Source organism: Podarcis muralis, chromosome 10 (genome assembly GCF_964188315.1).
Source record: "Podarcis muralis chromosome 10, rPodMur119.hap1.1, whole genome shotgun sequence".
Lineage (NCBI taxonomy): Eukaryota > Metazoa > Chordata > Lepidosauria > Squamata > Lacertidae > Podarcis > Podarcis muralis.
This window is the reverse complement of record NC_135664.1, coordinates 34,701,845-34,716,940: the sequence shown is the minus strand read 5'-3', so window position 1 is coordinate 34,716,940 and position 15,096 is coordinate 34,701,845. Positions and strand designations below refer to the sequence as shown.

The 15,096-nt window shown below is 42.0% G+C and overlaps 1 protein-coding gene across 1 annotated transcript; it reads right to left on the bottom strand.

Annotated features, from left to right (window-relative positions):
* Positions 1–2,412: 2,412 nt before the first annotated feature.
* Positions 2,413–14,721, bottom strand: LOC114605647 (GLIPR1-like protein 1). Its single transcript, XM_028747105.2, has 6 exons — positions 14,398–14,721; positions 9,614–9,871; positions 5,284–5,387; positions 4,116–4,201; positions 2,799–2,831; positions 2,413–2,709 (listed from the first exon to the last, which is right to left on the bottom strand). Exons 1-6 carry the CDS (start codon positions 14,704–14,706, stop codon positions 2,546–2,548), a joined length of 954 nt encoding a protein of 317 aa, XP_028602938.2. The 5' UTR covers positions 14,707–14,721; the 3' UTR covers positions 2,413–2,545.
* Between the last annotated feature and the right edge of the window lie 375 nt (positions 14,722–15,096).

Sequence of the window (15,096 nt, the reverse complement as noted above, 5' to 3'; positions counted from 1 at the left end):
CAAACATATTTTTTAAAAACAGCAGGAAAGAGTTGCATCAGTATTCTGAAACAAGTGTACAGGAAGTGGTTTCTTTAACATGCGTGTTGAAACAAAACCAAAACAGGGAAGCCCAGATACAGCATTTTAATCTGATGAATAAAAAATGTTTCTGGTGTATAGCAAGCTAGGACCAATTCTGAGACAGGGTGCAATTAATTAAGGGCTTATCCAGAGAAGATGGAGGTATGTTTCATAGAATCATAGAATTTGTAATCTAGTCCAACCGCCTGCAATGCAGGAATCTTTTGCTCAACATGGGATTTGAACCCACAACCCTGAGATTAACAGGAATAGTAGCAGTAGTAGCAGTAGTAGTCGTAGTAGTATCATGCTCTACCAACTGAGCAAGACAGTGGTGGTTTGTCAAGCCACCTTTAACTTTCTTAAACCCTGTTGGAGCTCCAAATGCCCACATGCAATGTTTTGGGAATTGTAGAACTTAAAGGAGAAACACTGAATTGGTTATTTGGTTTTTAAGATTGTGGGCTGAATTTAGAACCATTCTTGTGTGAACTGGCCCTAAAGCACTCTGGCTATATAGATCTCACTCATTTGAATAGGACTTCCTCCAAACAAAATATGAAGTGGATTCTGCCCATAGAAGAATACACAAGTAAAATATTGTTTAAATCCTACATTAGATTCTTCCTTTGAAGAAGCACTTTCCCATATTCAGGCCCTTCTACAGGATGGGGAAGCTGTTTGGCCAGCACTCCTGCCAGACAGAAAGAGAAACGTGACTTATTTAGAAGAACATTTGGCCTAGTTCTAAAGAGGACTCAGACTTAAGACGCCAATGGAGTGAGACTATATCTCCCTCCCCCCACCCCAAAGAAGTTACTGCTGGCTTATCGAAGGCTGTGACCAAGGCCTCACATTTGTGAGGTCACAAATCCACTGATATTCCCCAGCTCAGCATTGTAATAGTCAAATAAGATGAACACAATGGCTGAGTTGTGAAAAAGCTCGCCAGTCATCTTGGCAGTACTAGGAGTGCATGCAACCCGGTTTAGACTCTACCCCAATTATAGACATTTTTGTCCCATGGTAACTATATTTATTCAGTGTGGGCTTGCACTGGCCATTGTGTAAGGACTAGGAGGAGCTGTTCCCGTATCTGATGTGTGTTCCTCAGCTGAAGGCTCCTGAGTTCAGCGCCTTGAACCAGCATACGAAGTACAGTAAGCTGGAGACACTGCTCAGCAGGCTAGGGAAACACATGTATACCAGGCCTGGCTACTCTGCAGTCTTCCTACTACCTGTCAGTTGCAGGGGTTGAAGGTGTACATTTTTGTTTCTTTCTGCCCCTGAAGAGTTTTCTGCACGTGCAGGGGCTCACTTGATTAACCCTGCAGATTTTACTGTTCAAGCCCTGGGTTGCTTCCACACTTTGAGTCTAAGGTATTGCTTTATCACAATTAACTGGAAATGGAATTAAAACAGTACACTAATTAACGCAATGCACTCTTCCATAGACAAGTTTTTCTTATGGTATTTACTTACAAGTAGAATCCTATTAAGCAAAGATCTGTGGTAACTTCAATTTAAAGTATATGGTTTAAAAATGTAGCTAGTTTTATTGTTTCCTGTTCATCCCTGCAGATGAATAGCCTGTTAATTACCCTTTGAATATCCACTTTGAATTGCCCAGTAGGAGTTTCTGGTACACTTCTGTGCATGTGTAGGAATCCTCTACAGTCATACCTTGGAAGTTAAACGGAATCCGTTCCGGAAGTCCGTTCAACTTCCAAAACGTTCGCAAACCAAATGGTGGCTTCTGATTGGCTGCAGGAAGCTCCTGCAGCCAATCAGAAGCCATGGAAGCCCCATTGGACGTTTGGGTTCCAAAAAAAGTTTGTAAACCGGAACAATCACTTCTAGGTTTGCGGTGTTTGGGAACCAAAATGTACTCCAGCCAAGGTTGATGAAGTGAGGATTAGTTACCAAGTTCCTCTTTTCATTTATGTTGAAAACAATGTGAGTTGATCCACAGGGTAATCAACAGGTAGCCTATACTTAATATCCCAGCTAGAAACAAAACGTAGCAATAAAGTGGGCTGAATTTGTAAAGAAGTGCTTAATTTAAAGGCACAAGTCTTCAGAAAAACCCTTGTAGTGTTTTGTGTGCCAAAACAGACATACTGCTGTTACAATTACATGAAGAAAAAAGCCTGCAAAAAACTTCGGAGGATAACATGAAAAGAACTGGACTGCTCCAGAAAAAGTGAGCAATAAAAGAATGGCAATTCCAGAGACAGGTTTCTACGGATCAGTAAAACCCATAATATTGCACACTGACACACACACACAATATTAGTATTCATTTTTCTGCTTTTAAAAATATCCCCAAGTCATTAAAATGAAACAATAAACTTTTTAATAATTTTATTAAATTGAAAATATATAAAACAATGTAATTAACCAAATCTATTTTTAAAAACATAAACATCCATGTACATTTGAGTCTTAGATATTAAGGATAATGTTTTGTGTTATATGCATGTCATACAGTTTCTGTTTGCAGCATTAAATCTGGATAACATTTCTGTAAACAGTAAACAGTAACAAATGCTAGAAGTGTTAGTGATGGCCTTAAAACTGCAAGTACAATACAGGAGTCATCACATATAAGGTTGTGTTCCCATGGAGGATACCATCGTGAATAGCCTATTTAAAACAAACAAACATATTTTTACTAGGCAAGAATGTCATTTTAAATGTAAACTTGAGCTATATAATTTAATTGTAATACATACGCTTGATGTATATTTTGTCACGACTTGAATTTCCTGCACAAGGAGAAAAGTAGCATTATAACTAGTGGAGAAACCTGTTTCACAATATTAATATATTATCAATGGGTTTTACTTGTTTTCAGTCAGAGCGCGGCAGGTAACTCATAGCATTTCTACAGAATTTCAGCATCCAGAATGTGCAATCATCAGTGTATGACACAATCATTTACCGTATTTTTCGCCCTATAGGACGCACTTTTCCCCCTCCAAAAATGAAGGGGAAATGTGTGTGCGTCCTATGGGGCGAATGCAGGCTTTCGCTGAAGCCTGGAGAGCGAGAGGGGTCGGTGCGCACCAACCCCTCTCGCTCTCCAGGCTTCAGGAAGCTATCCCCCCAGCCTGGCAAGCTCCGGGAGCAATGGCGAGGTTGCGTGCAACCTTGCCTTCACTCCCGGACCCGTTCTGGGGGCTGTGGTCGGGGGAAGCTTGGGCTTCCCCCGCCCCCAGCCCCGCAAGCGATGGCGAGGTCCCGCTTGCTGTCATGGCTTCTTTGCTCTTTGGGGCTCGGGGGGGGGGTTCTTTCTCCCCCCCCCCCCCAAAAAAAGTGCGCCCTATGGGCCGGTGCGCCCTATAGGGCGAAAAATATGGTATTTGGTAAAAATCAACTCATCTCCAAACTCTTGAACTTTAATTAGGCACGAGTTAACAAAGAAGTCAGGATACAGCCTGAAAGCATCTCCATAGATTATGAGTTGTGTAAGCAAATCTGTGGTAGTGCAATGCCTGTGACTGCATTGTCTGACACCATTGTCACACTACTGTAGACAAGGATGTAAAATTGCTGGAACCTTGAAGCTGGATTTTGTACAATTGTGTAGCACAATTCTATCATTATGATATGAGGTGTAAAAATACATGGATTTTTTGGGGAAAGGGAGTGGGAATCCCCCCCCCTTTGAGTTCTTCCTAGCAGAATCTAAGACATACAGTATTAGATTGGGAGGCAGGCTTTCTTCCCATTGGAATAGTGCAGCACTTTACTTTTTCACAGTGTTGTGAAACTGCAGCCATTTACTACAATGTATTTAAAAGATCGGGTTTCCTTCCAGGTCTTGCAGATTGTTTGCTTTGACAACCAAACCTGCCTTGCTCTAAGTTCCATGACTTGAACTTAACAGAAATATATGTGTGTGTGCATACACACACATAGACACATGCATATACATACATATATACACACAAGAGAAGCTCGTATTGCTTTAAAGTTAATAGAAATATATACATATGTGCGTGAGAAAGCCTTTCATGAATGTTCATTTTACTCAGATCTGTACTTACTACAGAGATGGTCTTGACAAGTGTCTCCTTCTGGGCATGCACTACAGGGCTGTCCTGTTTTGTAAGGTCTTGAAGGGTAGGTGTCACTAAGGAGCATAATTTCCAGAATGTAATAAGGTACTCAATTCACAAGCTAAACTGAAGACTAAAGGGCAAGCTATTCTGAATATACCGTATTTTTTGCTCTATAAGACTTTTTCCCTCCTAAAAAGTAAGGGGAAATGTGTGTGCGTCTTATGGAGCAAATGCAGGCTGCACAGCTATCCCAGAAGCCAGAACAGCAAGAGGGATTGCTGCTTTCACTGCGTAGCAATCCCTCTTGCTGTTCTGGCTTCTGAGATTCAGAATATTTTTTTTCTCGTTTTCCTCCTCCAAAAACTAGGTGCGTATTGTGGTCTGGTGCGTCTTATAGAGCGAAAAATACGGTTAATTATTTAGTTGTAACAAATAAACTGCCTATGCGTTGAGGCATCAACTAAAAAATATTAGGTTATAAATGGATTTTCCTGAGTTAGAATAGTTGAACAGTCCTATGCTGTGGATTAGATATAGACTGTGATATATACACAATTAATAAATCTGTGAAGAGAATATTTAGGACTGCCAAATGTGACCTTTAAAGTTACAGCAAAGAGGCCAACCACTGCACTGCAACCTTGATCAGTTCAGTAATGACTACATGAACTTCAACCCCTATGAGTAATTGCTTATGTGAGGGGTCTGCAATGTGAACTTCTGAGCCTCTTCTTCTACTTCTTTTTTGCAGTGCGAGTCTTTTAAGAAGCCATCACCGATTTAAAATTAAATTTGAATTAAGTGCAAGACAAATAACATGTACATTTAATTCTATGTACTTCAGAAACACTTATTTGCTTAATATCTACCAGCACTCCTTTATGAAAAAAAATTGGACACTTACAGCCAAATCCTATACATGTCTATGAAGAAGTGAGCCCTATTGGGTCCAATAAAACTTATACTCAGCTATCTATTCATAGGACTCCCTCCTTAAATATTTACAGTACTTAAGCTAAATAAAATACCAAAGCCTTAGAAAAGTTACACAGCCACTTTGTGCACGGTCAATGAAAAAATCACCTAAAATCCTACACTTCTTAGGTCACTGGCTGGGTTTATCTCTTATTCTCTTAAACATTTGTTAACTTACGTCGGACCATAATTGCAAACGAAATATTCAGTATTTCTATGTCGATCAAGTCTACGACAGAAAACAACAGCACAGCCAACCTTATAAGTAGAAGCCCGAACAACCTGGGGTGGGGGGGGGAGAGCAGATTTTATTTTACAAAGAAAGGTACAATTTGTGTTAATAGTTACCAAGTCCAGGCATTTAGGCTTTAGAGATTTAGTACAAATCCTCCAGTTTTCAGAACAAAGAACTGTGAATGGTTTTCGTCTTTGGGGTCAGGATGTGGCAGAAGTGCCTTCGCTGGTGGAAAGGAACTTCTCTTAGGCTACAGCAACATCCTGCAGTGGATCAGCCTTCACCAGCTGAACCTTATCAGCCTATCTGTGTCCCCTAAAAGTTACATACGGGATCTGCCTACACAGGTGTATGTATTATTGATGATCTTCAATCTAGGGATTGTTACCTGCCACAGAGGCTGCTACATGGTATTTCCACTCAATTATTTGGTGGAATTAGCAAAGACAGCCAATTCCCAATTTGGGTTAATACAGAGTAATATTTATTTATTTACACTGCCAAAATTGCAGTCAATAAGTAATACTGTGTTGTGGCTTGAACAAAAATTGCAGGATAAAAAGATGAGGCTTAAAGAATGAGCCTAGCCAAGGTGAGTGGGGGTGGACAGCTGCTCCCCCCTTCAAGTAAAACAATAGAAATACTTAACTAACTGACCAATCATGTCAGTTCTGCCCCCCCCCAAAAAAAACCAAAAATCCTGGCTACACCCATGAAAAATATTGTTAGTTATCACAAGATTATACACGGGGCATCTAAATCCACATTCCCTTGACCAACAGATTATACTTCTATTATACAGACAAGGGTTGTCATACGTTCAGAATTTACCGGACATTGCCGGGATTCAGCCATCGGAAACAGTGTCTGGGTGGAAATCGCTTTAATGTTTGGGAAAATCCGGACATATGGCAACACATGTTGGAAGTGTAGATTTTGGCGAATTTCCTTAAAAATAGCTCAGAAACTACTTCCTCTTCTAGATCTTACAAAAAAAGCTCAACAGCTTTGGGCAAAACTAAAAACAAAACAAAAAGCTGGGTCTGGACCATACAAAGACAGAAGGATATCAAGATTTACAGGAGGGCCCTCCATATGCCACATCCCCTCTCCCTAGGCCACACCACTAAACCCTGCTCCACTCCCTCCTCTAGTGCTTTTGCCAGGCTGAAATGTGTTTGTGAACTTTGATAATGTCTCTTGCTTGCCACGACTGAGGGCGGAGATATGGGAGTGCACAAAACTCAGGCGTTTGTGTGGCTGGAATGTGGTTTATGGTATGAAGGTAAAATTCATAGCCTTTGCTCTGCCCATTTTTGCCTCTGGTCCCACCCAGCACCGGTGTGTAGTATGTAGCATCCAGAATGTGGGCCTTAGGCTGAAAAAGATTATTCACCCCACCTCAAGAGGCAGTAACCACGACAAATAAAACAACAAAACACAGATAAGATGAAAGGGTACAGTGAAAAGGATACAAGGCAGAAAATAGTTACAACTAGACATTTCTGTTTTCAGGGAGAAGTTTGGGTGCCAAGGATTGTGGAGCAGCCTCCATAGGGAAGACTGAATGAAATGGTATTTTAAAGGCTAGGTTTCCTTAAGAGAGAGGGTTCCTGAGAGACAAAGGATTAAGACTGAAGATGAAGCAAGACAGAATAGATATGGCATGCCAATAGGCACAGGTACTGAGTTACAGCAGAGAGAACAGGTTTCTGCCTGACTGGGAGGTCTCAGGAGTGCCTTGAGCCAATCAAAACAAGGTGCTCAGGTGACCAGAGGTAACTGACTTGTACTAAATGTTAATAAGATGATTTAAAACATGATGGACCATTTTATTCAGAAGGAGGCTGATTAATGACCGAATGAAAGTATATGCTTCTCAGAAGTGGCAAACGGTGCAGGTGCATAATTATGCATTCCTCTCCATCCTATGTGTATTGCTTGAAAGCAGCAAGCTTAAACCAAGCTTTGCTTCTTCTGTTCTGTTTGCAAGAATGTACATTACCATTCACCTTTAGAGTGGATCCAACTTGTACAGAGTGCTGGCCAAACCAAACCTTGAATATTTGTGCAGCATGGATTCAGAAAAGATAATAGAAATGGCACGTCTCATATGCAGCAGAAGGAAGTTCCAATGGATAGGTGACACCACACTAAAGGCCCAATTCCTACATCATATGGAGTGGATCTCCTCATGAGACGGCATATACATAAAGCCCTCTCCTGCAGAGTGCAGTGATTGGTTGGGTATATAAGGGGTGAGAGAGCATTTTATGATATACAGGGCTAACCTTCAATCATCATTCATGCCTTGCAGGTGCAAAGCCTGAGTGATTAAAGCAAACTAATCCTTCCAATACACAAATCAGGTACAGATCCGAGCCACCACATTGCTGCATCAAAGGCAGGTACTGGCACAGCACAGTGACTCCACGTGTAGCTATCCTATATCTCCTGTAAGCAAGGGTCCTTTGCTGCCACTTGATGTTGTTTTATTATTTGTTTTAATATTGTATGCTGCTTTGTGTATTCCAAAAGAAAAGTGGTACAAAAGCTTCATTCATTCATTCATAAATAAATAAATAACTTGGGTGCCCATGGGGCTTGGAAAGGAGAAGATCCCAAGTTTTTACAGATATTTCAAGGAGCTTCCAGCATCCTGAACTATACATCTTGCAATTTATATACTTTGATGAAAGCTATAATTCTTGCAATTTATATAATCTCATTAAAATTATATAATTTCATTAAAATTATATAATCTCATTAAAACTGAAGTTGACAAAAATATATTCAGAAATTTTAGAAATGATCTCTACATTAATTTCTACCATTCTATGACTTGGAAGCAGACTAGAGCCAGGACAAGGTGATTTCCACCAGTCTTTCTCCCAGCAACAATCATCAGCAGGCCGCAATTTCCTCAAAGCCTCTTTGGAGGGGTTGGGGGACCCTACTGAGTAGGGTGGGCTATGACATGGGGAACTGAAAGGGGCTCTAGTAGACAAGGTGCTGAAAACCAGGCAGAGAAATATTCTGTGAATGAGAATTTCTCTCTTGGAAGGTGCCTGATTTTTAGTAATCTCCTCTTCCCCTGTGCCACAGTCCACTCCATTCAGTAGGATTTCTTGACCCACTTCGGTAGAGGTTTTTCAGGTGGCTTAGGTGCAAAGGGGATGGGAAAGTCCCATTCTACCTCTTCTCATCAGGTAGTGCTTCTTTGGATGATGATGTTGATGATTTAAATTTGTGTACTGCCCTTCATCCGAAGATAATAGGGTGGTTCACAAGATAAAAATACAAAATGAGAACACAAAATACACCATAAAACCAAAACCAGAACAAACCCCAACTCCCACAAACACATTTGAAAGGCCATAGAATATTAATCAGCTGAAGGCCTGGTTATAGAGAAACATTTTTGCCTGGTGCCTAAAGATATGCAAAGAAGGTGCCAGCCGAGCTTCCCTGGAAAGAACTTTCCATAAATGGGGAGCCAATGCAGAAAAGGCCTGATCATATGATGCCACCCTCCAGACCTCTTGCGGAGGAGGCACATGAAGAAGAGCTTCAGATGATGATCACAGGGTCCTGGTTGATTCATATGGGGAGAGGTGATCCCTGAGGTATTGGGATCCTGACATCATGACATTAGTTATAAATTCAATATCCAATGTCATTTATAACTAAATGGATATTTATAACTAAATGTGATAGCCTTCAGATTACTTTAAAAAGTATGATATAACTGGCAGAGATGACCGGCAGAATCCGAGACCAGGGGAAAGAGACGGCGGAAGAAGATTGGAAGAAATTTAAAGACTACCTTAAGAAATATTGTAAAATTGTTGAATGTTAAGACGATGTTGATTTTGAAATTAAGGGGTTGCTAGCTGTAATGTTCATGTGAATATGAAAAGTAAGCTTAAAAATCTAACAGAAATTAAGGGAAGGATTTGTTGAAGAGACTTAATTAGAGAATGGAATACAGTAAGGAGAGGTATGAGGAGGTCGGGAAAGAAAGTTTCATGAACATAAGGGAATGAAGTTATACATGTGTTTTTTTGCTTTTTTCTATGTATTTTTGTTTTTCTTTGTTGTGTTTTTTGTGATTTTTATGTTTTATAAAATTTGTGAAAATGCCAATAAATATCTTTTTTTTAAAAAAAGTATGATATAGCACCATTATAACAGTCACTTCATGTACTTGCTGTCTTAAGTGATCAATGTTTCTTGATGTTTTAAGATTATCTTAACTGAGAACAGAAGTTACCTGTTTATAATGTCTGCATACTTGTGAACACGAATTGTCCTGGTAATCATAGAAATCTTTATCCGAGTACCATGAATAGATGGCATTAGAAGAATTAAATGGCACTCTGCGGGCAGGTCCAAACCATATATTTTCTCCCACTGGATGAAGTTTAGGATCAGGATGGCCAGCTCCTTTTTCCTTCATAAAATAGTTATGTTGAAAAATACACTTCTGTCCCCATGCTCTAGCAGTTCTAGCTAAAGCTAGATCCCATGTCTGCAGGATATAAGAAATATATAATGCATTTTTAATCACATTTTCATTAGCTAACTTCCACGAGTGACTATAAATTTATTATTATTATTATGCCCCACCCATCTGGCTAGGTTTCCACATCCACATTTCAACAGAACTGCAAACATTATGCAAATATTTATTTGGATCAAGAACTTAAAGCAGAACAATCTTATACTGTACATAATATCCTCAGAAGTAAGTCCTGTTGAGTTCAATGGGGCATATGCCAAGACAAGTAGGTATAGATTGCAGTCTAAGTTGGTTTCATCCTGAAACTTGGCATTATCTAGTCAACAGTATCATAGCAACTCAAGCACTTATGCATATTAATTTAGGACAGGGTTACTGAGGTCCTCCAGGCCTCCCCATTTGATCAGCCAAAACCAGCTAAGCCATGCTCATTTACGGCATTTGGGTTCAGGCAGGGAGAGTTGCACCTGAACCCAAAAACCATTTGTACTTACCACTGATCAGCAGGACCTACAAAGCTCTTTACAAGGCACTCTGAAGCTCTGATAATCAGATGATTATCATTGCTTGAAGAGAGCCCTAACAGCCAAAGCCCCCACGGGATTTGCTAACTAGAGCTGAACTACATGAGAGTTAAATTTTCAAGAGCTTAACTTTTAAAGATGAAAGTATAGTATTAAGGTTTTTACTTTCAAAAATGTACATCCCACTTATCCCAAATTGCCTAACACTAGAGGCTTAAAACAATCATCAGTAAAAATAAAACAATGAAAAATAAAACAAAGCAGCAGAAAAATTACTAAAAAGAACTGTAGGAGGTCTCAGCCAGCCTTCCTGGAAAAACTCTGTTCTTCAGCACAATCTACTCAGCAAAATGTAAAGAGTGATGAGACCAGACAGGTTTCTCTAAGGAGGACAGTTGAAAGGCCTGAAACAACTGGCAACTGCTTCTTGTATTAACTATACAGTGTTATTAGAATATTATGTAACATTATGCAAGAATTAATATTTGAATCTGCTTATTTTCTTATTCCTTCTCCATCCCCCCCTTTTTGAATCACAACTATTAGATTTAATGCTCTGTTCTAAACTGTAAACCACCTTGAGTACTTGCTCCAAAGGCAGCATGTAGTAAAGGAAGCAGTCTAGACCAGGCTTCCTCAAACTCGGCCCTCCAGGTGGTTTGAGACTACAATTCCCATCATCCCTGACCACTGCTCCTGCTAGCTAGGGATCATGGGAGTTGTAGGCTAAAAAAAGATCTGGAGGGCCGGGTTTGAGGAAGCCTGGTCTAGACCTAGAGATTATTCCACTGACACGAGTTCTGAAAGTGGCTTGCTTCAAAGTAACAGATGTTTATAAACAGATATTACCTGTTTTGAAATGCCTAAAAGATACAGAATTTCAAAAGCCCTAAACTGTCTAGAACCAGGATACCTGCCTAGTCCCTAGAACAGTAGTGGCAGCTGATAACTACTCGGCTATTTTCAAGATCTTGTTACTAACATATAAAGTTAAATCCTGAACAGCTTTGGGCCAAGTTCCCTTAAAGATCATTTGCCCCTATACAGTGGTACCTCAGGTTACAGACCCTATACAGTGGTACCTCGGGTTACAGACTCCACTAACCCAGAAATAGAACCTCGGGTTAAGAACTTTGCTTCAGGATGAGAACAGAAATCGTGCAGCGGCAGCGGGAGGCCCCATTAGCTAAAGTGGTGCTTCAGGTTAAGAACAGTTTCAGGTTAAGAATGGACCCCCGGAATGAACACCTGGCTTGAGAGCAGTACATGTGAAAAGGATCTAGGAGTCTTGGTTGACCACAAACTTGACATGAGCCAACAGTGTGACGCGGCAGCTAAAAAAGCCAATGCAATTCTGGGCTGCATCAATAGGAGTATAGCATCTAGATCAAGGGAAGTAATAGTGCCACTGTATTCTGCTCTGGTCAGACCTCACCTGGAGTACTGTGTCCAGTTCTGGGCACCACAGTTCAAGAAGGACACTGACAAACTGGAACGTGTCCAGAGGAGGGCAACCAAAATGGTCAAAGGCCTGGAAACGATGCCTTATGAGGAACGGCTAAGGGAGCTGGGCATGTTTAGCCTGGAGAAGAGGAGGTTAAGGGGTAATATGATAGCCATGTTCAAATATATAAAAGGATGTCACATAGAGGAGGGAGAAAGGTTGTTTTCTGCTGCTCCAGAGAAGCAGACACGGAGCAATGGATCCAAACTACAAGAAAGAAGATTCCACCTAAACATTAGGAAGAACTTCCTGACAGTAAGAGCTGTTCGACAGTGGAATTTTAAGAATTATTATTCTTAGCAACGCACCCAACAGACTTTAACAAGGTGGTGACCCAAGAGCAGACATTTTCCATCATTGCCCTTACACTCTCTGGAATGTCTTTCCTTCTGCCATCATATACAAAGTGTAATCTTGCATCCTGTTACTACTGAATTACTGTTTTTATGATATTGTTTTTATGTCATATTTCTGTATACAGTTGGGAGAGCTTAAAATATTAAAGTGATTCATAAATGCTTTAAAATAAACAAGCAGAGGACAAAATAATTAGGAGGTTGTCTGCTACTTTTTCGTTCTAAATTTAATGTATTTTTGATTGTATTTTTACTATTTGATAAATTTGGGTTTGCTGTGATTTTACTGTATGGAACAGATTTGTAGCCATATTGTAGCCATTTAGCGGAATGACAGGATATACATTTTGAATAGCCTTTTTAGCTTTTGAAACAACTCCCTAGTTCCAATATCCTACCGTTACAGGCAAGTCTAAATACACATTATTAGTGAACTAATATACTTTACACTTACAGCTGCCTCTACTGTATTTCTCTCTCCTACCTCTGTAATTTCCTTTGTGTGTGTTTTCAGATTGTAAGCCCCTTGGGTTATAGACCTGCCACCTCATGTTTTAGATCAGACCTTTCCAAACTGTGTGTCACAACACATTAGTGCGTTGGCTGCAGTGTGTAGGTATGTTGCACAAATGTTCCCCGTGTTTCTCCTGGGGCTGGAAAGGGTTTAGTAGTTTAACCTCTGGTTTGCTAATTGAACTGAATTACTGTGTGACGTAATAATGCATGTCTAAGAAGTGTGTCACCAAATGAAAAGTTTGTTTTAGATGGTGCTATAATAATTGCTATTATTTATCAGCAATGCACTATGATTATTTTAAAATGTATCAGCAAAATAACACATTTGCCAAAGCAACTGAAGTGTAATCTATTCTCAGCAAATAATACCTATTTTCTCTTTTATCATAAATGGAAGGTGAATATTTGTACAGTAGTTTCATTTGAAGGTCCTGCAGGACATAAGCTGGTTCCTAGATTGCAGGGGTTTGGAGTAGTTGACCCTTTGGGTCCGTTCCAACTCTACAATTCTATAATTCTAAACACCCATAAGATGTTGTACAAAGGTGCAGATTTACATAGGTATGGGGGCATGCTTTTCCTGAATGCAGCAGAGGCAGACTTTCACCCAGTGTAACTTGGGTGTGATTTGTTCCTCTTTGCCAATATAGCTATCCCACAGAAGGTGCCATTCTTGGCTCAGCTTCGCTATTAAAAGTGTGTCAAACATCAGTCTGGGCTTAACTGGTTGGCATTCATCTGTCTCAGGAGACAATGGAGAAGTGAGCTTTTGCGGGTGAGGTCAAACTCTTGCAAGATTGCAGTGTCTGATGCAGGAGAGACATGTTTTGTTGCAGCTGGGGCAGATGAAGGCGTCCAGTTGTGCTGCTGCAGATGGAGATGCACCACAGAGTTTCTTCTCTCTCCGCTCCTCCCAGCGGTCATTTCTCCCCCTTACTATGGATACATGACTTAGGCTGCCTGTCTCCAGGCACTGCGGTCCTCTGCAAGGGATTCCCTCATGGCAAGGTCGATGCTTCCGGCCTTCATGTCACCTTTGCAGCCATCTTTGTACCTCAGAGATGGTCTGCCAAGTGGCCTGGTGCCAGAAGCCAGCTCCCCGCAGAGCACGTCTATGGGGACCCTGCTATCTTCCATTTTGTCGACCTGCCTAGGCCAGCGCATTTGTCTAATAGGTTTCAGCGCTGGGATGTTTTCCGTGCCAGGACTAAGCCCTGGAAAATGCAAATGCACATGAACAATAGAAGGCTGCGGCTCTCGAGTTACCTCACAGCTCGCTCTCACGAAGTTCGGGGGCCTGAGCACGCCAGTACCTTCCTACTGTAGTGAAAACATACCCGCAGCGAAATCCCGAAATCCGCAACAGCCTGCGAATTAGGCACAGTAGCCGCTTTAGAAGGCACGTCGCTGGGCTCAAATGGAAATGAAGCCCCGCAAGCGCAGACTTGGTGTGTCCCGCCCCCCCCCCTTTGACTTTCGCATTTTAAAAAGCGGTGGGCTACGCGCTGCCGCGCTTGCCTCGCCCTCCCTGCTCCCTCCTTCCGCACCTGAGGAAAGGGCGGCGTAGCGAGCGGCGAGCTCCCCTTCGAGCGCCTTCCCCCGCCCGCCCCCCGGCCGCATTCCGGGCACACACACCATGTGAAGCATGTCGGCGGCCTGGGGCTGCACTTCGGAGCGAAGCCTATTGTGGATGTCGACGTACTGACCGATAAAGGTCTTGTTGGTAATTCCGGGGTAAGTCTGCGGCCGAAACCTCTTCCTCCCGCGCGCGCCGTCGAAGGCGACGAGCCCAAGCAGCACCCACGGCCACAGCCTAGGCATGGCGGCGGCGGCGGCAGCGCCCTCGCACGTCGGAAGCGCCAGTTCGGCGTGCGTGCGTGCGGGTGCGCATGCGCGGGTGCTCTCCTTCAACGGTCGGCGCGCGAGGTCTGCTGCACGCTTCATCCGAAGTCGACCCCATTGCGTTCTGCGGGGCTTATTTCTAACCAGGCGTGTACAGTACAGGATTTTAGCCTTACTCTGTTTTCTGATCTTTTGCTGTTCTTCAGCTTCCAGGGTTTATCTCTCGCGAGCTTTGGCTCAAATCAAGCCCAGCCTGCCCCGCTCTCCACGCGTGTTGGTCTGATGCTGTGCGCGTGTCTGCAGCTCCGTTCAATTCAAAGGGAATTTCTCCTAGAATTGCCTCCAACTCATCGCTGCCGTGCACTGCCATTCTAACCGAGTTTACTCTTCCGGAGTAAGATGGTGGTTGTTCCAAGTGTCCTGTGGCTGGCAGTCTGTTGCTCCTAGCGTCTGAACAGTGGTGCAGGATCTAAACCACGCATGGCTGTCAAC